The sequence below is a fragment of the Mirounga leonina genome, unplaced genomic scaffold (genome assembly GCF_011800145.1).
Source record: "Mirounga leonina isolate KUSES-001 unplaced genomic scaffold, KU_Mleo_1.0 Mir_153, whole genome shotgun sequence".
Taxonomy (NCBI): Eukaryota; Metazoa; Chordata; class Mammalia; order Carnivora; family Phocidae; genus Mirounga; species Mirounga leonina.
In genome coordinates this window covers 26,931,874-26,956,106 of record NW_023270387.1, presented here as the reverse complement: position 1 = coordinate 26,956,106, position 24,233 = coordinate 26,931,874, and the positions used below count along the sequence as shown (strand labels likewise).

The 24,233-nt window shown below is 42.9% G+C and overlaps 1 protein-coding gene across 3 annotated transcripts in view; it reads right to left on the bottom strand.

Moving 5' to 3' along the window:
- NTM (neurotrimin) overlaps positions 1–24,233 on the bottom strand; it is a 409,150-nt gene that overhangs the window by 111,800 nt on the left and 273,117 nt on the right. For all 3 annotated transcript variants that reach the window (XM_035009314.1, XM_035009315.1, XM_035009316.1), the window contains exon 3: positions 3,559–3,684. In XM_035009314.1, the coding sequence (XP_034865205.1) occupies positions 3,559–3,684 (126 nt within the window). The remainder of the gene's footprint in view (positions 1–3,558; positions 3,685–24,233) is intronic.

The following is a 24,233-nucleotide window of genomic DNA, read 5'->3' as shown; positions in this document are numbered from 1 at the left end:
CGTGTAGATCCAGGTGGAATTTCCATGTGAGACAGGGAAATGAAGGCACTTCTTTCTGAAAAGACCAAGGTCCGTTCAGGTGGAAACAACATCTGCACACTCCAAAACAGCTGTGTAGTGAGACGGCAGGTATCTTTATAAAACTCAGGCGCTTTCTTCTTGACCTCTTAGGAGTGGTAGGTTCATGAGGGCAACTAGGAGACATATTGCCAATAATAAGAGGAAACTACCTCCCATGATGAATGGTAGTACAGAGTTGTGGCTTGGGAGGCCACCTTGGATATGGACAGTTGACAGTGGATATGGATAACTGACATTTTCCCCATCTGATGTAAAGTGTTGGCAGATGGTTTCATGGACAAGGCCCCTCCACCCTCTTCCAATTAGATGTCACTCCTAAGTGGCTCTGTATCAAAATGTATGAACCATTACTAAAATGGTGGTTAATACTCTTATTCTCCTTTTCCACGTAAGACGTGGTCAAGGCTAAAAATACATATTCTAAAGAGGTTTATATAAGTTTATTTCAAGCAGCACCCTATGAGTTATGATGGAAGAAACTAGGATTTTTCAGAAATGTACAAAACAATTAGATCAGTCTGGAGGGAGAAAATGCAACGAAGCCATCAGTGTTGCCAATGTGCTTAGCCTCCATCAGCTATCCATTCAGGAACTATAATGGGTATGTGTGTAAGAATGGTCCAGATTGAAACATGATCTACCCACACAGAATGGGACAAAAGATGACAACAGCTCTCCGCCTCTAGAGTCTTTACTGAGAGGCGTCGTATCTTTTTTTCTCCAAGGAACCCCAAGCTGTCCCAACTTATTTAAAATAAGTACCCTTTTTGGAAATATTTAGTGGAGAAAGATGAAGGTCTGACTGCTAAGGTCTCTAGCTTCAGTTCAGATCTGGCAACAGCCCAGTGACACCTCTGATCTCCAAATAATCAGTCACAGGGAAAACAGCACCCTGTTGAGTTCGAGGTGATTAGTTACTGCTTGGCATGTCTCATCAGTTTGAATCTGGGATAGATAATCTGGACCAGGGATCTGGAAAAGGCTGTTCATCTAAATTACTCTGATCTACAGGTAGATTCTGATTATCCTGCTCCTCTCCCCTTGATCCATCTTCTGTTTCCATAGCAGCCAAAACCCCAGTAAAATGGAAGCATCTGGCAGAGGCTCAGGTAAAGTCCCTCAGGGAAATGAGTCTGTTGGATGGCCACAAAGGGGAAAAAGCACTCTAAGATGTGCCAGTGTGAGCTTCAGCAAGATGAAAGGAAGAGGGCTCCAATGCCAGACGAGAGGCAGAAGTAATTGTGAGAAGAGAGGGTGGGGGCTGGGGGCAGGGAGGAAAGGAAATGTGGAAAGAAAAGAAATTAATGTACAAATGTTTAAGATGCTGAGAGAGAAAGGGAAAGTAAAGAATAAAAAGACAAAGCATGAAAGAGCAAGACAAAAGGAGAAGATGTACAGAGGAGAAGGGGGGAAAAAAGACCCAGAAAAGGACAAAGAGCTGAAGAGCCAGAAGAGAAAGAGAAGATACCCGACAGAGACAGAGAGAGACCTGCACGAGGGCAGGGCCCAGTGTCTCTTGACATAAGGCAAAGTGGGTCTACCTGTGATGATGAATGTTCCACAGATTCTAAAGGCACAGACAGCCCTGGCATCCAATGGCACTGGGGACTCAGCATTAAGGAGTGATGAATGGTGTGCACCGTGGACTTAGAACGTCTGCCCATTTTGATGGCCCCTCCTTCCCATGTGCCCCAGGGCCATGTCCTCTCTCAGATGGTCCCATGCACAGCAGAAGCCTCCACCCAGATTTTGGGCCAGCCCATCGTAAGGCCATTCCAAACTGATAGAATCGCAGACATGCGGGTACTCTCTCCAGTCCCTCTGCTCACAGTGGTAGCGTTCAGAAATGGTTACATGGGATAGCTCGCAGCAATTCAGGCCAAACACATTGAAAACTTCATGCCTTCTCTAAGAACCTCCAACAGGGCAATGGTTTTTATTTAAAGATCCAAGTGGAGTGGACACTGCGATGCTCTGCCACCTTCAGAAGGGAAGGATGTCTGCTCCAGCGGATCATGTGCTGCTGTTGGGCAGAACTCTGGTGCCGCCACTTACGTGGATTGTCTCACCTAAGGACCCCTGGCCCAAGGTTACGATCCTTCAGGGGACAGCCCAGATTCCATGACTGAATGCTCTGCTGGTGTAAAAGACCCGCCTCTCACCTCAACAGAGAGCATTGCTAAATGGTAATGCTAGCTCCAGAACTCTCCACAGCCTCACCTGAGACATTCCACTGGTCTTCATGCAACTCAGCTTTTCCCTTGGCCCAACCCTGCTTTCTTCCCTTCCCTTTCACCGGAGTTGATCCCAAGAGCTCCTCAAATAAACTTCTTGCACACCAATCGCGTTCTCAGGGTCAGCTTTTGGGGACCTTAACACTAAGCAGATATCCACTACTATGGTTCCTTTAGAATCCTTAAACCTGCAGTACTCAGCAATACACATACATTCATGCATACATGCATACACACACACACACACACATATACATACTTACTTAAATATAGTTCACATTAACCAGCAATAAGCACTGAAATGAAACATCTTTATTCATATCTCTGCTCAAATGTCACCTTTTCAAAGACCTTCCCCGGCCAAACTCTGCTTCTTTTGTCAATGTAAACTGCTCTATCTTCTCATCCTTTTCCCCACCTGTTATACTGTATATTCATTTTTTTTTTTTTGGTCACTTGTCTCCTGAGATGTAAGCTCATGAGAACAGAAACTTGTATGTTTTGCTTTATTGCTTTAGTGCTCAGAAGAGTGCCTGGACTATTACAAGCAGTCAGTCCATATTTAAAAACAAATGAAATAATTTAATGCACCTTGCATAAAAGCTAGCTTAATGATAAATGGCATCTCTCCTTAAATTCTAAAGGTTTAATGTTCAATCCATGAAAGCACAAAACAACGCTTGGTCTGGTCTCCAAAACATCTAGACATTTAGACAAAGCAAATTTTTCAATTTAGTCACACATTGCTCTATATTTGTTATCTAGGATTAATCAGAGTAAAACAACAACAAAACCACAAAGCAATTAATGGGCTAGGGACCAGATATTTGTCAATGCTGAAGAAGCAGACTTGGACATTTTCCTTTTAGGACTATGGCCATTCAAAGCTTTCATTCATCATGTGTGTTTGTGTTTTCAGTATCTTACAACAACCACCTGAACAATGCCACCGGCACTGGTTGTTCCATCAGCAAAGAGGATCAGTGGAGTTCACCCGGAACATCTCACCATCATTTCACCCAGAAACAACTGGGATTCATTTCCCCAGGATTCAAGAGATCCTCAAATATGATTTCTGAAATTTTACAAGATATATTCCTGTCTTGCAGAGAACATCAAAATTTTCTGCAGAACCATGAGTACAATGTTATCAGGACATCAAAAGTGTAGGACCCTTTGGACAAAGTCACCAGTGCCACGACCTCTTAGCCATGGCCAACAATTCTTCAATTTCCTCTCTTACCTTTTGGGGAGATGTGTCTCCAGGTAACTGTAGGCTCTGGTCTACCTGTTGCTATGCAGGTGAGACTGATATTGTTCCCTTCATTAATGGAGATATCTGAAGAAATCTCCACAATTTTGGGAGATACTGTGGAAACAAAACAGAGAGAAGCGAAATAAAAATCTTGTTAAAACATTTCTTTGTTGTCTTACAATGATAGTTGGCAGAACAATGCAGGGGCTGAAATATCGGGGCTGTGGGAGTAAATGATGAGAAATTAGAGGAATTACCTTAAACTAGAAAGAAAATATCTTACCTTGAATTTAGCTTCTATTTCCTCCCATTTAAACACAGAGTCAGGGAGTCTGAATGGGAATGGATTCCACTGCAATATTACAAGAACTGTTCTCCCAGCCTCCACCCGCTTCCTTCTCCACTCTCACCCCCACCCATCTCCGACACACATCCACAAGTCTTTCTCCACACTGCATTCAGAGTCCTCTTTATATAATGCAATTCTGATTTTATCATATCTCTGCCTAAACACCTCCAGGTGCTCCCTATTGCCTACCTGAAAATACTCAAGCTTCTCAGCCCTGCATACTGCGCTGTTCAGAATCAAGCAACAATCTGTGTTTCCATTGACATTCCCAGGCATCCCCCCTTTCCTTACCCTCCCTGTTATCCCTGACCTGCCATGTCCTTCCTGGCTGTCACACATCCAGGATCTGTATTGTTCCTTATGTCCTTCCTACAAAACTTCTAGTCATCCTTTAAGGCCCAAATCAGATGCCACGTTGTTGCAGCTTTCCCTACCCCTACTCCTCTCTGTCCTCCACAAATTTAAGTTACCGCTGCTTCTCATCTGTGTTCCCAGAGTACATTACACATACCTGGTGGGGAGTCAGAGGGCACACCAGTTAGGCATAACACACTTGGTCTCTTTTCCTTCTGCACCCTAAATTTAATCCCCCAAGGAGGGGAGGGATGTATCTAATTGGTAAAATTGGGAGTAGGACCCCTGCTTCCTTCAGTCTTTCGTTTTGGAACCAGGCTTCTCTTAGGAACCTATATTCTGTTGCGGTCCTCCTCATATATGATTCACAGGGACAGCAACCCACGGGGACTTGTAGACCCCACAGACAGCCAGCACTTGCCTGTGTGCACCTGTCTCATCTTGGGGATCCAAATTAGAAGCTTCTTGTTGCTGCACTTCTAAGCCTAATTCTCTAGTACCATCTTTACCCCCAGTGAATGTGATATTCAGTTCAAGTATGACTGCTCATTTGTCTTATCTGCCAATTGGTGTATAAAGCAAGGATGTCATTTATTGAGCTCCCAGACTGTAATTCTTGGCACTTATCCTACTACGTTTTGGTTATTTGCTTAGCGTCTCTCATCCACTAACCAAGAACATTTTGACAGCCTGAGCCATGATGTACTCATATTTATAGCCACAGCAAAAGCCGAACCAATATTTATAGAATGGAATTATAATGGTATTCAAGGGAACCACTTTCCAGCCTGCTACATGTTCGTAACAACATCAGGACTGGATCACTAACATGTACCAGTTCAGCCCATGGACACTAGTTTTGACACCTTAGTTCTTTACAAATTAAGTGGCCCCTCCACCCAGCTCACTTAGGGTTCTTCATATGAGGTCCTTCCCTTGAATAAGCCCCCATTTGAGCCATCAGAGTGTGCAATTCCAAGGCACATCATCCACCCAGTACACCATGCCAACTCTCCTGCTGGAGATCCGAGGAAACCTAAACGTCGACCTTATTCCCTGTCCCAAGGCCAGAGGATGACCCTCAGGTGGAAATCAGATTGATTGGAAATTTCTGTGATGGCCTTTCTTCAACTTGAACTTCTGATTGTGTTAAGTTTTCTTCTCCATGAAAAAGGAGTATCATGGCAGTATCTTCTTCTGGCCTTCGTTCTTGCATATTTTCTCCCACCCCTTTCTTACACTCCAGCCAACTGAGAACACTCATTAATCAGCATGTGTTGCAATTTTGGTTCCTAATCCCCATGCCCTTGTTGCTGATTTTGGTCACTTAGGCTTTTCTCCCTAACCATGTATACCTATTGGAATTGTTCAAGGTACAGTTGAGTTACCACCCCTTCCATAACATCTTCCAGATATCTCTAAAAAGATGTGACCTTCCTTTCCCGGGGATCCCATAGCCTCCTCCAAGGCATTTAAAATAAACTTGCTTATGTTACCCCAGTCTCACCTTTCTTCTATGCTATGAAGTATCCGAATATAAGCTACAGAGCAAGAGCCTTACTCTTCTTTTTATTTTCTGCTGTCTTGAATAGGGTGTCTGGCATAAAGTAAACACCATTTAATCATTTTTAGATTTAAATCCATATCGAGCGTCAGACAGTGAGGCAATGTGAGTATGTGTGTGTGTGTCTGTGTGTGTTTGCACATACACTTGCACTCTCACAATTATTTGGTAGGAGAGTCAATGTGGTGAGGGCTGGGGAGGGACCATTGGTTCTATGATCCAGGACTCCTAAGACATAACACTGCAATTTTATGGCTATACCAGTTTAAATGCTAGATTGAATCTTCCAGGACAGAAATTTAATTGATGAGTTAATGACTGAACACTTGATTTGCTGACTGTCTGAAGGATCCAAATTTTTAAAGGCTTTTAGTCTTTTTTTAAAAAAAGATTTTATTTATTTATTTGACAGAGAGAGACACAGCGAGAGAGGGAACACAAGCAGGGGGTAGTGAGAGAGGGAGAAGCAGGTTTCCCGCTGAGCAGGGAGCCCGATGTGGGGCTCGATCCCAGGACCGTGGGATCATGACCTGAGCCGAAGGCAGCTGCTTAACGACTGAACCACCCAGGCACCCCTAAATGCTCTTAGTTTTAAAATCATTTAAACATGACGTATTTTATTCAGAGTTTTAACTGGAACAGTCATTTCTTGCACCACCACTCCCCCAACCCATACATTTGCCTGGCCCTTGCCCCCACCCACCGCTGGCACCCACAGAGCTTGCTTGCTTCCTGGAGGACAGGCGGCTTGCATAATGACCGTGCTGGCCTTGCAGACGCTGCTTCAACTGCGCAGGTAAGTGATTTATTGATCTGTAAAGCACTCCGAGATGCTCTGCAAGGGATTATGTCACGCCAATGCCATGCAATAAAATAAAAAATGATGGACTTTGTGAACACAGGGTGATTTAGGGTTTGTAGTTGGAAGTGTGCTTAAAGTACATTTTAAGTGGAAATCAGCCTGGGTAATGAATTACTCTTGCTTTGGAAGGGTTTACTGGGAGTTCATTTTCCTGGCTTCTTACATGATAGCTAATCTGCTAATCATACACTAGAGAACGATGGACAGTCCCCAAGTAGAAGAGAAGGTGTTTTGGGCCAGAGCTGTTAGCACAGTAAGTATATTAAATGAGACAATCACACCTCATGCTTGGAAGAATCATCTAGAATTGTCTCCCTCCACTAACAATTGGAAAGTGTCCAACTTATGAAGTAGAAGTTGAAGAAATGCTTGCTGTCCTTTCAATCCTGAACAGAAGTGCAGCTCAAAGGTGGCAAATGGCCCTGGATGAGTTTGAAAGGCAGACCATTCATGGCATCGAGCTGAGGTCGTTTGAGCAGAGGTGCAATCCCAATTATCAGAACTAAATTGGCATAGTGCCTAAGATGCTGGGGATTAAAAGTATCATTTTTCTAGGTGGCAAGTGTTAGCACACTGTCAGTATTTAAAATTAAATTGAATTGATAAGGATGCACTGGGCCTTAGCTAATTCATGTTCATAAAACTGTTCTGGTCAACTAAGATAGGGCTATTTATGTATTTATATTGTTTCCATGGATACATTCTGCATCTTACCTCTTCTCATTATGCAGGCTGTTAGAAACATATTAAGATTGCTTTGACTTCCTTCCTTCCTTCCTCCCTCCCTTCCTTCCTTCCCTTCCTTTATCTATATTCATTGATCAATTTCATATACTAGCATTGTGCTTAGCACTAAGAACTCAACACTAAAAAAGACACAGCCCTTGTCCTCAAGGAGTTTGCAGTCTAGAAATTAAAAATAGGTCCAGAAGTATATCCCCTTAGGGCACCTGGGTGGCTCAGTTGGTTATGCATCTGCCTTCACCTCAGGTCATGATCCCAGTGTCCTGGGATCCAGTCCTGCATCACGGGGCAGGGGTGGGGAGTCCCTGCTCAGCAGGGAATCTGCTTCTCCCTCTAACCCTCACCTCCGCTCATGCTTGTGCGCTCTCTCCCAAAAATAAATAAAACAAAGAAGTATATCCCCTTAATCTCTTGTGACGTAGAGGAATAGATCTGATGTTGAGGGAATACAGAGGATAGATACTTAAGCCAGCCTAGAGGTGGATGTCATGGAAGATTTTTGGATATATGACACGTAAACTAAGCTCAAGAAGATAAGTAAAAGTGAATCTGAAGAGAAGAGGGAAAAAATTGTAGTTAAAGGAGACCACACAAGAAGAATACTATTATTAAGAGTTTTTGTGGCCAGGCATAATTGGTAAAGGACAAATGGCTGCTAAAGGAGCTTGTGCCAAAAGTCATTCAACAAGCATTAAATGAACACCTCCTAGATACACAACTGTGTTGTAGGTATATGAACGACATGCAGAAATATACAACTTTGGTTGGCCCTCTATGAACTTACAATCTGTTTGGGAAAACACTGTGTATAAACATCCCAGAGAGTTGAAAAATAAAGAAAATTTGTCCCCAGAATTGTGGGTGGTTGAATGTCAAATGAATGGTACAAATATTAAGCTCTGTAAGTTAGGAAGAGGGAGGATCATAGCAAGTAGGAGTGTCAGAGTGGCTTTGCCTTGTCTCTCGAGTCTATTCTGAACACCATATGGAAATTAAAAAAAAAAAACAGTCATAAAGGCTGAGAAAGTGAAGTTGCTTCAAGTGTGACAGGAATATATGGGCACAAAAGGGAAGGCAGAAATCATGAAATGTATGAAGATGCAAAGTTGATTTACCTCAAAAACAAAAGAGAGTTGTGGTTGAGATCCTGGCTGAACAGTGTTCAAACTGGGTAGCCTTAGCCAGATCACTTCATCTCTCTGTGCCTGACTTCCTCATCTATGCAATGAAGAAATAATTTCATGTACCTCACAGTGTTCTTCTGAGGATTTAAGGAGTGAGTTTATAAAATGGACTTAAAGGAGCTCCTAGCAATGTGAAGTGCTCAATAAGTGCATTTTAATATTGTGTGTGCTTGGCAAACACATATATATAGTGCAGTCTAGAAATTAAAAATAGGTCCATTTTTATCAAGATTGAACATTCATGCACCAGGCTATTGACATACCATTAGAACCAAATAGAATCCAATACAGAATGGATGCTTGATAAATTTTAACTGACTCAAGGAAGAATGGGATATAACATCAATGAGGTAAGCGAAAGCCAAAGTATGGAACAGCCTGAATGACTAGGTCCTAGATTTTCATTCTATCCTATAGCCAATGGCAAGCATTTGGAATTATTTTTTTAAGAAAAGAATGCTATTATTTTTAATATACTTTTAAGCAAAATAAATCTGGTAACAATGTGTCAGAGGGAATGGAATAGGCAGAAATTAAAGTCAAATATATTAATCTATATTAGAGTGATATTCAAGGCATGGATTAAACTGCTAGCTCTATAAAGATAGAAAGAGAAGGATGGATTTGAGAGCAATGTCTAGGAAAATGTGCAGGTGCTTGATGATTCCTGGGATGGAGAAAATAGAAACAAGGAATCAAACATGAATGCCACTTTGTTCAACAGGAGCTGGATGGCTGAGCTAGCAGATCCCAGGTTGTTATAGGAAGATCTTCTTTTGGGGAGGACATTATTTTGATGAGTTTGATTCTGTTTCAGACATTCTGATGGTGAGATTATCAAGGATATGCAGGCAGATCTATCCTTTCAGCAGTTACAGTGATACCATCAAAGGTCTGGGGCAATTTCCCAGAATACAGTTTGAAGGTAAACAGCAGAGGAGTGAGAACCAAAGCCACAAAGTTCAATGAGATGTGCTAGGAGTTCATGGTTCCTTAAAAAAGGTCATTAGCTTTTTTCCACCAACATGTATGTGGCATCTCTGCTGACTTAGAGTTCTGAATCTAGAGAACACACCAATATGGAAACAGGAAGACCAAGAAGTGAGTAGGTTATGTTTGGGAAGGAAGGCAGAAGCCCAGTGAGCCACACTCTGAATACAGTTCTACATTTAATACATTATGTTAAGGTTTAATCTGGCTCTTATTAAATTCTAATTCAAAAGTGTAAATAATTAAATAAGATAATTATTGAAACAGTATTCTAGGGAACTTCTTCACTCTTGGTTTAGCTTCCACTGCCCAGGTGTTAAGTTTTAATAATTATGTCATTAATAAATAGCAATTTGCTGTTTTTAGCACACAGTAGATATCCTATTAAATCCAAATTAAGATGCTTTATTAAGCATTGCACAGTCCTGTGGGGCTGGGAATGCACATAAGCTGCTTGGACCAGGTTACTCTGCATGACACATGCAGACCTATGCATCCCAGATGGCCTCCTTTACTGCCAGTGGCACTCTCCTCTTGCCTCCTCTCTTTAGCGAAGATCTGAGATGTCCACGGCAACTCAGGATGGTTTTCACAGCAAGGGCTCCGTCACTGCTAAGGCCTTGGGACCTCTCTCCTTACAGTATTAAGAGGACCAATCTGGAACAGCCTTAACTTTCCTGGTTTCTGGACCCTACACAGAGACTCTCAGGTGTATGTCAATAGCCTGGTGCATGAATGTTCAATCTTGATCAAAAATCTCTTAAAGATGCAATCAAGCAGATGTTGGTTTGTGAACTAATCCATCTTTTTACACTGGCCACTTTGGACCAGGGCAAAGTCTAGTGCAAAAAATGGAATCAGGCTATGGTAAAATATGCTTGATTTAGGACCTTCTTTCTTTCATCTAGACTGAACAGAGAGGAGAGGTCATGAAGCATGAAAACTCCTTCCTTGATGTCAAAAGCCCTTCATGAACCAGACCTTGCCTCTCTGTCTGTTCTCATCAAGGCACTTTCTTATTCTCACTCCCCTGGCTCCCCTTCCTCCTGATACACCACAAGCCATTCATTCCTTGACTCAGATCCATCTGCTTGTCTTTCTCCCTGCTCTTCACCTGGCTGGTTCTGTCTTATTCTTTAAATCTTAGCTCCTCTATGAAGCCTTCCTTGATCACTTTTTCTAAAGTGGAACCTCCCAGGCCAGACAGTTGCATAATTGCCTGCCTCTTCCAAATAAAATGTAAGCTACGGTGCTCATCTTGTTCATTGAAGTGCTCTGCACATACCATCATGTCTGGCACAGCTGTTCAATAAATATTTTTTGAATCAATGACTTAGGGTGTTTTTATAAGACTGTTTGGAAATGCAAATAAATTAAAAGGAATGACCTTCCTCAAGACCTTGAAATGACCTCTAAAGACTCTCAGCATCTATAATAATACTGGTAGTTACTATTTATTAAATACCTACTGTATAATAGATGTTTTACATATATTGCTTTATGCAAAGATACTATTTCTAAAATGACCACTGTCCTGGTTTGCCCGGAACTGAGGAGTTTCCTGGAACATAGGACTTTCAGTGTTAAAACCAGAAAAGTTCCAGGCAAGTGGGGTGTGTTGGTCAATCTAATTATTTCCTTTCCTACATTTAAAGATGAGGATAATTATTTGCAGAGGCATCAAGAAAGTTGTTCAAGGACATACAACCTAAAATTGCAAAGTTGCAGGCTGGTTTTTTTTTTTTTTTTAAATGAGGGATTATATGAAATAGAAAATTTTTTTAAAAAGCATGTGGAAACAGACACCAAGTACATACACACACATACACAGGGGCACTGACACATTATGAATCTCTGTTGTGCATTAGATATTTTACAGGGAGTTTGACTCCATTATTTGATTTAATCTTGACAGAATTCTATAAGGCAGTACTACTATTCCTATTCACAGATGAAGAAACTAAGGCTTAGTGAGATTCTTTCAATATGCCCAGTTATTCAAGTAAGTGTCAACAGTGGGACCTGAATGTAGATTATGTGTGATCCAAGATATATTGTCTTCATATGGAGAGTTAAGTCCAGCGGAATGCAGATTCCCAACACTGTGACCTTTGGGGCTTGCTGAACTCATCAGTCCCTCAGCCATCATTCCCCTTTACCTCTCTGCGTGAATATCTGTATGCCCGCAGTACATTTGGGAAAGGGAGCCCTCTCTGTTCATTTGTATATGGTGCTATTCTCTGTCAGAAGAGTGAAGGGGAGGTTTCAATAGTATATTTCATGGACCTTCCCACATTTGCATAAATATCTCTTCTTCCCCCCCCCGCTCCATCACCAGCACTTCCTAACCAGCACCCTCACATTCAGCTTCCACTACTGCGAGCTGAGGCAGGGAGCTGTAGCGTTTTTGGGTGGCTTTCATCTGAGGCAGCACCGTAGCTGCTGCTTCCCACAACCAGGTGTTCCTAGCTATTGCTCCACCATGGCAGAGAAATAACCAATTAAATCCACTGCTGGGTCCACTGAGACCTTATTTGACTTATTTGGACTGAAAAGACTAGTCAGTCTGTCCTTCTATCTCCTGTCCTTCCTTTTCTCCTTCCTCCCTCCCTTCCTTCCTTCCTCCCTCCCTTCCATCTTTCCTTCTTCCTTCTTTTCAATAATATATATATTTATGTATTATATTTACATATTATGTATTATATATATATATATACATATATATATTTTTTTTATTATGTTATGTTATCACCATACATTACATCATTAGTTTTTGGTATAGTGATCCATGATTCATTGTTTGCATATAACACCCAGTGCTCCATGCAATACGTGCCCTTCTTAATACCCATCACCGGGCTAACCCATCCCCCCATTCCCCTCCCCTCTAAAAACCTCAGTTTGTTTCTTGGAGTCCATAGTCTCTCATGGCTCATCTCCCCCTCTGAGTTCCCCCCTTTCATTTTCCTCTTCCTTCTCCTAATGTCCTCCATGCTATTCCTTATGTTCCACAAATAAGCGAAACCATATGATAGTTGTTTTTCTCCGCTTGACTTATTTCACTTAGCATAATCTCCTCCAGTTCCATCCATGTTGATGCAAAAGTTGGGTATTCATCCTTTCTGATGGCTGAGTAATATTCCATTGTATATATAGACCACATCTTCTTTATCCATTCGTCTGTTGAAGGGCATCTCGGCTCTTTCCACAGTTTGGCTATTGTGGACATTGCTACTATGAACACTGGGGTGCACGTGGCCCTTCTTTTCAGTACATCTGTATCTCTGGGGTAAATACCCAGTAGTGCAATTGCTGGGTCATAGGGTAGCTCTATTTTTAAATGTTTGAGGAACCTCCACCAAAAAAAAAATTTTTTTTGTATAACAGAATGCACATTCCAATATTGTGGGTTCTGTGGGACTTTTCATCCCTTGATAAAAAGAACCCTAACCTTTGCATCAGAAGATAAGATGAGACCAGACCCAACAATTACTAGCTGCATAAACTCATGCAAATAATCTAACGCACTGATTAGTTTAATTATGTTACTATCTTGCCTCTTCAGAATAGATGTTCTATGCATCAGACAAAACTGTGAGAAATCACATTTTAAATGTAAGGTAATATTCAAATGTGATTTATTACTGTTACTAAAAATGTGTACTTCTAGAGGCCACTATGAAGATAAATACAGACATTAGGAGCTGTGGGGGAGGTGCTTCAGTATCGAGGTTGAGATGGGACCCCATCCTTCACCAAAGTGGATGCTACCCACTATTGCAGGTGAGCTAGCAGTTCGGAGACGAACATATCTTTAGGTGAGGACGAAGGCTGCTACTTGGGGTGGGGATGTACAACAGGACCCCACTTCCTTGCTGGCAGTGTGCTTGCTGGCTCCATTTTCCAGAAGGGAAAGCTCAGATTACAGACATTCGGAATCCCAAATCATAGTTTGAAAATGTTCTTAATGACAAAGCACAGGCAGACTGTTATTTCTTTTACCAGAACCCTTTTGTCACTTCTTACATCTCATTCTTTTTCTCTCTCCATATTAAAACCCTTCATGTTGGCTGGAAAATCATGAAGCCCTGAGAGAAAAGCTAGTGATTTATTCAGGATTAGTCATAAACCACTGGTTCTGAAGTTTGGAATTTGTTCCTTTCAGGATCAGCTGAAATGTGGAAGGAAGTTTTTATGAGCTCTGCTTCCTGACCCAGTTTAGTCATTCCTGATAGAGACGTAGGCGAATAAAATAAACACCATGCATTCTTCACTCTATGCTTTCCTGCTTCTGGGCATATTAGTGTAAATTGAATTTCACAGCAACTTACCTGTAACTGTAAGTGCTCCATTATATTTGGCAACATCCAAGAAATTGCTAAGAAGCCTCTCTTCATCAATTGTTTAATGTGGGAACATAAGGGTATTATTGCTAATCATGATGTGGACCTGCCATCCAGACAGGACTGGTTATTAACCAGTTTCTAGTAGAATAGCACTTGCTTTGGGTTAAATGTGCATGACTGCCTTCATGCTCCACTTGCCAAGCAGGACCAGATTTTTAGGGACCAGGTCATAAAGGAAGGAGAGAGGGAATGGGAAGGGAAGGGCCACTGAATACCAGCTATGCTAAGCACTTTGCTGGAGTTTGACATTCACTGCTTCCTTTTAAATCCTCACGGAAATTCGTACCCATTATCCCCATTGCACAATAAAGACAACAAAAATCAGAGAATTTAAACAACTAACTCAAGGTCACATACAGGAAATCAGACAACTGCAATTCATTAATAAAGTGTCCCTAAAAAAAATCAGCTAAGCTTTACACAAACTAGAGGTCCTCAAAAACTAAAATAATGCTATCCAAAAGGGACTCAATTAATAATCTGCTTCAATTACATAATGACATGAATAAAAAGGGAAATTCAAGATAATATTACTTTTTATTATTATTCCTCATAGAAGAGAACTAGTATTTGTTGAGTACCTAATAAATACTAGGTACTTGTCATGTATTTTCCGATTTACTGCAAAACACTGGGGCTTTAAATAGCTAACAGTGCGCTCAAAGCCACTAACCTAGAAAGTGGCAGATCCCGGACCCCACCTCTTTCGAAGGGTTTTGGAGATCAAATGAAATATGTAGGTATAATTGAAATCACTAAGTGAACTGCTAATCATTCCGCAAATGAATGCTATTGTGATTGAGATAATGCAGAGTTCAATCAATTAGTGGTAAACAGCATAAGTGTGTGCTGTAAAAATCCACCCCGGAATCGCTGACCAGGATTTCTTTAGAAATGTCACACACCTGTGACATTTTCTGACACGCGTGTTTTCTTCACATGCGTCTCCAAGGTGGCGGCTGGCAGGATGTTTCTGATGCCCCCTGCTTCTAATTCCTGCCCACCAGGAACTGTCTACTCTTGTTTTCACCAGCAGCCAGAGCCTGCCACAAAGTCTCTTCAAGCAGTTTCCTTTGTTCCCTTGGTCTCTGGCATCCGGCTATGTCTCTGTCTTCCTAAACGGAGAATGCAGCTGATGTCTGTGGAACTCAAGTGGCCAGTTAAGGTAAGCTATAGAACTGTGTCTGCCACTTTGCTCTGATCACAGACCCTATCAGCTATCCCCTCCTCCAGAAAGACTTTTTTTTGCATAAGCTCCTAAAGGTCTTTAGAGGAACGAGACACAGACCCCATCAGGCTCAGGGCAAGGCTGGCTACCCCGAGCCTTAGCTGGAGAAACTCTTCAGATACATTGCAGTTTTAGGAGCCTACAGTTCCTGTGGTGCCACTTCATTTTCAATAGGGGTCCTTTTTCTCCAAATTTAGGAAGAGGTTAGCTAACTCTGCCCCTTGGGTGTTCTTGCTTCTGCTCAGAAACCCACCTTGTGGAGAGAGGAATGGTCTTTCTACAACGCTCAGTGCTGTCACCCAACCCCAGGACGGAGTTCACATTTCTCCATCTTGTGACAGTACAAGTAACCACATATGTAAGTGTGTCTGTCATCACAATCTCCTGGACTCCTGGCAACGATTCTCTTTGCGCATACTCTCCTCTTGCCCTTAAGAGCTGCCCAGGTGGGCAGGTACCGGCCATTCCCCTCTCCAGGCTGTCCCATCCAGGTCAGTTGGAGACAAGGGGGCAGAGATGGAGCCCCTGGCTCCTGGAGGTCCCACATTCAGCCCTGCAGAAGTCTGCTCCCTGGAGCTGCCCATCTGCTGGCTGCCGATGGTGCCAAGCTCACTTAGACTCTCAGCTGCCTCGGTGGCATCTTCCGTTTTCATTCCCAATTGCCTAAAAGCAGTGGTAGTTATGCACTCATACACGGGCTATCAAACCGTGTGCAGTGGGGGACTCTGCTGGCTGCAGTCGGGAGGCTGTGGTGAGTCCTCCCCACCCCAGCCTTGACTGTGGTATTGGTATGGCTTCTCCACAGGCTCTTATCTTTCCCCTCAAGTACGTGCAAGGTTGAACTCAGAGGAAGGGAGACAGCCCTGGGGGGGTTTCTGCCTCTCTCCATCTGAGCACTGTTATCACTTATGCCAAAATGAAAATCTGAGTTATACCCACACTCCCTGTCACCATGGTCTTCGGGAATAATTTAGGCATGTGCAAGAAACATCTCATTATCTGGCCTTGAATCCTGAAGCCCCACAGCCGTCCACTGGCCCCATTGCTGTCCAAAGTAACTTGTCAGTTGGTTTTAAACTGATTTCTTGTTCTGAGGCCTTATTGCCACTAAATCCCTCATAAAGGTTAAGGTCTGCGAACAGATCAAGGTGAAGCCTTTTCCCCTCCAGCACAGGGGGCGGAGATGCAGGTTGGTCTGTTTTAAGCTACAAGTTCTCCGTGATTGTGATGGCTCTGTTAATCCCCCTGTGAAATGTCACAGTGCTGGAGCAAGTGAGGGAAGCAGTTGGGGAAAGAAAAAAGTTCCAACATGACTTCTTGTTAATACAAAGCTTGTCAAACACATCACCTAGAAATACCAAATGTCTTTATTAGATTCTTTTATCTCCCCCCGAGACTGGAGGGACGCAACCAGTTGCTTCTCGGTGGAGATGTCATCATCCAGAAACTAATTAAAGGCTACGCAGGAAGCTGGGTCTCTCGCACTCTGGAGAACAAAATGCATTAACAACCGGAGTAAAAAAAAATATATATATATATATATATTACAAGTGAACTTTATATCGAAAAGGGCAAGTTGGGAATTTGACAATAACTCTCTTTCTCGAGACCTCATCAGCTCACAGCAGGCAGAATTGGGCCCATCAAGATGTCAATGAATCTTGACACGGGGCCATCTGCTCTCCTGCATCACTCAGACAGGGATTTCTGCTCTCCGGGTACTGAGGGGTGGAGACCACCTGACCAAGGCTTACTATGGGAAATACAACTGCATGGTCTTCATGCCAACATCTGCCCTTCCCCATTAGAATGAAAGACATGCGCACTCAGGACAACATTAACCTATTTGTGCACATCAAAGAGCCTCACTTCTCCCTCTGTAAGAAAAGATGATCTAATAATTACCCTTCTCATAGGGCTATCCTGGGGATTCAATGAGTTCAAGTGTATAAAGAGCTAAGAACAATATGGTGCATACAGTGTGTGCGCAATAAAGGATAGCGATTTGGCCCACTTGTCATTTTTATTTCATTGTTCAATAGAAAACTTCACTTATTATGTCTCAGACAGAGTTCTGGATTCCTACTTACCCCATCTTAGCTAATGACATCATCGTCTATTTAGTTGTTTGGGACAAAGACCTAGGAACCTGTGATTTCTGTCTTTATCTCGATTTCCACACCCATTATGAAGTCCTGTTGGACTTATCTCAAAAATAACCCTCACCCTGCCTTGCTCTCATTTTCTTCCCTCTTACTACCCAGGTCCACCATCTTTCTGGTCCTCCGACTTCTACCACTGACATAGACATTCCATTCCCTGCATCACAACTGGAGTGATTAAAAACAACATAACTCAGATTGCAACCCCTGCTTAAAAACCTCTAAAGGCACCTGACTGCAGTGAAATTTGAAGTTCATGCCTGTGTCTCTCACATCGCAGGTCCCGGGGGAGCTCTGACTTTCCATGGACTGCTTTGCCCAGAATTAACTCCGCTCCAGTCCCCTGACCTGTTTTCTGTTCCCTGAAGGTGCCAAGCTGGCTTTTCCCTCATGCCTTTGCGATTTCTGCTCCTTTTCCTGAAATGCTCTTTTCCCAGATCTTCATATGGATAGTTGGTTGTCATTTGGTTCTTATTTCAATTGTCACCTACTGTGCGTCCTTCCTGACCGTGCCATGCAAGACAGCTTCCTACCCAACCTGGTTACCCTGCTTGCATTATCTTGGGGCACACATCCATTCCCCAAAGTCATAATTTGTTTGGCATTGGTCATTTACATTTTCTCATTAGAATGTGAAGCCCACGAGAACAGAACCTTATCCACATTTCCCCATTCTGTCCCTGTCACCTAGAATAGTGCCCAGCGTACAGTAGGGATTCAGGAAATTTCTGATGAATACCTGAACTCCCCTGGTCAGAATTGATTGTTCCTTTCTTTGTCTTCCCGTGCCCCTCTGTTCAAACCCTCTCATACAGCATATCATATGCTGTCTTAGTAAATAGTATAAGCACCTAGCACCCTCACTAGAATACAAGACTCAGAAGGAAAGATCTACACTATTTTTATTTCTTTTCTGTGCTTCCCCTTTTATATCCCCCAGCATGGATCAGTGTTCCTTGTAAATAGTAGGGGCACAACAGCTGAGTGTTCGTTTGTATGTTTGAACTACATCATACATATTCTCTTCCCTGTGGCTCCATGGTGTTAAAACAGATATTTTTGGCAACAGGTTCTGTGGCCTAACTATTGATAATGGAATGATTACACTGTTATGGCCACACCACACACCCCAAAAGCCACACCAGTGGTCTGTGAGCGCATGTGCATGCACATGCACGCACACACACACACACAGACAGACACTTCTATTGTGAATCAGGGGGGCAGAACAACCATATTTCCTACTATGAAATTTGCTGCTTGTCATGAAGCCAGAGAAAATGTCAACATGCTTTTGAGAAGTCCGAGTTCAGTGCCTTCTTCTCGGGCACTAGGACATCAAAGAAAACAATGGCCTACGAGCTGCTCTTCTTTTACTGAGAAGGTTATGTTGAGTAACACAGAAAAGCTAAACAAAAAATCTGTCACCAGGCAATAAATTAAAAATAGGTCTGTGCTACTGAAGATAAATCAGTAACTTTAATACTCCTCCCCTGAGCTGGGCATCTTCAAGGAACATAGGACAGGTGTCTCCAAGCTGAAGTATTGGTTAAAAAGCTGTCCTTTAAATTACATTTGGGCTATTTCTTTTCTGGCTGGCTGTATTTTTTGTGATCTATCTGGAGGCTTAAAAAGACACACAGAGAAATAAATCTCAGTTCCATTAAGCACACACTATGGACTTGCATATTTGTTCTTATCTTTGGCCTCCCTTCCTTTCTATCATCCCCATGTTCCCCCCGCCCCACCTCCCCAGCGCCATCAAACATCGGCACCAGAAAATGTTTACGATTACTCCAGACACTGATACTAATCTAATTCCCTGTAATTGCTATTCATCATCATGTAGGCTTCTTTTCTCTTTTATTAAGCTCTAGTGCTCACATCCCACACATCCTATAATTCCAGATATAAACTCATATATGCTTATTTCTAGAGTCAGAATGGTGGGTAAAGGAATCGGATCCCATCTACGCTGTCAATCAGAGAGCATGGGTCAGCAGAGACAGCCAAGGGTGCAACGCTATGGGTCTAGATGAGATTAGCACAAGTTAATGTACTTGCCTTCATTTGAAATAAGGCACAGGCCCCTGCTGAGATGAATCAATATTTAATAATTGTGAGATACGGTTATGTGTATGGGAAAGGGGTCTCTTTTCCACCCTCATGGGGAATTGTTTGCAACAACACTGCACATACAGCATCTTATAATGTCTGGCGCTAACTCTGCTGGTGATTCCTATTTTTATCAGCAACACCATCCACTTCTAAAATGCATAACAAAGATAATAAGCTTACCCCCCAGAGAGATCTGCCTAGACCAAAGTGGTTAGGGACTGGCAGGAGCTCATAAAAGTAGGCAATGGAATTTTTTTTACTGGAGATGCGGGCTGGGAAGGGTGCTCTGAAGTCTGGGAGGAGAAGGAACAACTTTATTTCCAAAAGTACTTACCAGTTCAGAATTGGAAAGCCGGCCTCCCAGAGCTAAGGGCATGTCATTGACAGAGAAAAGACACAAGTTCCTGCCCCTCTCAGCTCCTCAGGCCTCCTACCTTGTAACCCTGAGCCAATCACCATTCGCCATGTCTCAGCTTTCTCAGCCATGATAGGAGGATTTGGGGCTAGCCAGAGTTTCTCGGCCTTCGCACTATTGACATTTGGGGCCGAATGTTTCTTGGTTGTGTGGGGACCGTCCTGTGTGTTGTAGGATGTTTAGCAGCATCTCTGGCCCACCCACTAGGTGCCAGTAGCCTCTCAGTCCCCTAGCCCCTGAAGGGAGTTGAAACAAATCAAGAATGTCTCCAGAACTACCAGACATCCCCTGGAGGGTAAAGTCACCATCACCCTCCTGCCCCAATCCCCCCACAGAACCCCTGGACTAGCCAACCCTTGTAAAGAGTGTCTCCTAACTTTCTGACTCCGTGACAGTTACAATTGTTTGAAAGCTTCTCCCACATATCACTCTCCTTCTACTTGCCCAGTCGGGGTTCACTTTCACAGCAGAGTCATATTTGGTCTGCTGTGACCCTCACTTCTCAGCCTTAAAAGGCACAGTGGTCCTGAATGCATTCACATTCCCCCCACAAGACACTTCTCAGTTCCAGCTCCAGAGGCAGATGCCGTGTCCACAAGCACCTTCTTGCTCTCTCGCCTGGTCCAACTGGAGGTGCGAGAAGCTTCCCCACTTTTGTGCTCTTCCTATGCCCATTTCATCTCACTGCCCCCTTCTGCAGGTTACCCACAGTGCAGGGCAGCAGCTGCTGAATGGCTCATTACCCAGGGCAAATTCGTCAGAGAGGAGCCTCAGCCTAAGCACTGTAATGAATCCTTCAACTGGCTAGGAATGAATGCATTAATCTGGGGCTATTAGAGTCTTTTATCAGGCTGCCTAAAATATACTGCCTTTCTGAGGCACACTTTCTGAGCAGGCATTTCACCCTAAAGGGATATGTGGGAGGGGAGCACTCTATTGGCGCTAACTAAAACAGAACAGCTAAGAAAAATATAAAGGGAGGGGTGGGTGCAGAGAAGCCAGATATGGTGTTGCTGAATGTACTTCTATACATTCCATCTTGTTTTTTCAAGGCACCCAAGCCTAAAAAAAAAAAAAAAAGAAATCACATCATCTTAGCAACTTCCTTCCCAGTGAGGATAAAGGAAAGATAGGCAAGACTCTGAAAAGGTCCTCCAAGTAGTAAATTTCCCCATGGAATTGCCTGGTGAGGTTAGCGAGGCCACAGACCTGCCGGCTCTGCCTCCATCAGCACACGGTGGAGGCTGCGAAGTGGTGTCTGTGTGGACGCCGGCATTCAGAGGCACGCAATGTTCTCCTAGCGTGCGGTCAAGACAGAGGTCATGTGCATACACCGGCCAGCACCACGCGCCCCTCTCTGAAAGTATGACCCCAAATGCATTCCACGTGCCGTCATCCAAGCACTCAGAAGCTCCTGCATGAAGCCACAGGGACCTGCAGCTGGGGGAACCTGACACAGCAGTGTCCTGGGCACTGGAGCCAGGGAGAAACCACAGGACTCCTCAACCCAGCACACACTGGGGCCCAAGGGTTGATGTCTCAGGGGTTATTGGCTCCGTGCATAAAATAGAGATTAGTATGACTGCTTTGCCTGAGAGAGTTTTTGTGAGAGCTAAACTAGGCAATTTCTGTGAAAGTGTTTTCATATAAATAAGGAAAAGAGAATATGAAGTATGGTTGGGATGCCATGGCCTGAAGGCCAGAACATTCCAGAGCTGGGGGAAAGATGGGCTGTCCAAAGCAGTAGCCACGCAGGCGATGAGATGGTGTCTCTGCTGCCGCCATCATGAATTTCAGGAGGCCTGCAGGTTCCTCCAGAAGCCGTGATACAGGACCCAAGCTAAAGACAGGAGGCTGCCTGTGTAACCTGAGATGTGATGGGATTTCCACAGAGGAGATCCCAGCTGTCAGAAATAGACAAACTGATTTATTCATGGGTCTGCCGGGCACTGACTGATGCCTTTAACTCCGGCTGCTCTGTTTTTCAATTTGCTTGATCATGCCCTTACTATGATTGCTGTTCCTCACAGGCAGAACATCATAATGAGATGGGATCAAGTAAAACTTAGGATCCTCCTAGGAGGTCCCAGGAGGGGAGAGCCGTTGCAGAGTTCAGTGGTCAAGTTGCGGTCACCAAAGGCTCCTGCTGGCATTTCTTTCTTTCTGTCTTTAGTAAATTTGGAATCATCTGGGCTTCCCAAAAGCCTGGGATTTATTGATTTCAATCATCCTCTTAACCATCTAAAGCAGAACATTTTAGATTTGACTTCAACGTCCCCTAATCTCTCAATTTCTAGGGTGGCAAAGAGATTAATAGGCAAGCTCAACTATTATTTTTTATTAGGATGAATCAAGTCCAGTGCAGCTGTCTGCTTTTAAGTGCCTTGGCCCATTATTTGCCTGTGCACAAAGCAGGGTCAACATTAGAAAATACAAGCCTCCCAAAAATCAAGTAAAAGTAATTGACCCTACCAAGCCCTGCAGCACCTTGTTACCCTATCCTAGGCTGTCTTCCAGATTTCAGAAAAGCCGTGCTCTTGGAGAACTAACTTCCAACCCTCTTCCGTGCCAGAGAGCTGGAGCCTACTTTGGTGATTGTGACCAGTAGACACTAACGAGAGAGCCTTCTTCTTGTTGTTGTTCTCTTTTTGTTTTTATAATAATTTTTTTTTTTTTTTTTTTTTTTTTTTTACTATATACGCGAAAATAGCAATGCCTGGCCATTTGTTTTGGAGTAGATTACCATGGCCCATTTATGCAGCTATTGGGGAAGGAAGAAAATAACTATTTGTGGTATAACAAAATCATATGCAATGGGATAATTGGAAGGCAGCAAGCTCTAATTTTGGGTATCGTTTCTCATTAGACAAGCGCTGGAAAAACTCTACATGCATTATAAATGCAGAGCTTATTTCAGTTCGATGCTCTGATGAAAGGCAACTTCCTCTGTAGAGAAAGAAAAGTGAGAAGAGAGCATTAAAGGGAACAACAAAAGGTTTAATATCTCTTGCAAAAACTGTGTGCATATGTGTTTGTATACATGCCTACCTATCTGCATGCAGACTTACATACACACATATGTGTGCATATCCACATACATGTCCACATACTGGGGAGGGAGTGAGAGTAAAGGCCACAGAAAGGGAATTTGATGTTTAAGCATGGAAAGGCTTCCAACATGGAGGACTTAGAGTTTTTTGTTTTGTTTCCCATTTTTGCTAAAAAGTTCTATTTCTATACCACTGAGCACAGACACAAGACTTTTTTAGAGGAACTGGGAGAATAACAGATCAGATACCATCATAAGTCTGTCACAATGTATAAACAGTCTCAGCAAAAGAATCTGGAGTGCTGAGGCAGAGCACAATAATAACCCGAATCAACAAAAATTAAAACAACAAAAAAGATGAGCTGAAAACACAAGGCACAGCCGTTCATTTTCGTAAGAATGTTGTCTCCGAACGCAGAATCTGACCTGATGATGTGTAGCATAGGTTCAGTGACACAGTGCATTAATAATGTGTGTTAACCGGACTGAAGATCAACTGCTTCTAACTGAATATTTTGCCAGAAAACTATGTGTACCTAACTCTTCATCAAATTCATGTGTTGGGATTACAAATAACATACATTCAAAAAATGCAGCACTGAAATTTTAGGGTGCTAATCCTGTGTGGTCCTTCCTTCCAGGTACTAACGACTGAGGGATGGAGCAAAGCTTCAGGTGGCATCAAAGGTCTATACTGGTTTTACCAGCAGGACAGGAGGACTGGGGGTGTAGCAGGGCCCAAAGGAAGAGGAATTTTTATCGAAGTGTTGTGGATATACAATGCAATATTAGTTTCTATGCACTACTCAGGTCTCTCCATGATAAGTGTAGTCACCATGCAATGTTACTGCAATAGTATTGACTATATTCCCCCTGCTGTACTTTTTAGCTCCACGATTTATTTATTTTATAACTGGAAGTCTGTACCTCTTAATCCTCTTTATCCATTTCATCCATCCCCCTATTTTCTCCCTCTCTGGCAACCAGCAGTTTGTTCTCTGTATTTAAGAGTCTGTTTTTGTTTGTTCATTTGTTTTGTTTTTTAGATTCCACATGTAAGTGAAATCATATGGCATTTGTCTTTCTCTATCAGACTTCTCTCACTTAGCATTATATCCTCTAGGTCTATCCATGTTATCACAAATGGCAAGATCTCATTATTTCTTGTGTTTGAGTAATACTCCTAGATAGATAGATAGATAGATAGATAGATAGATAGATAGATAGATAGATAGATA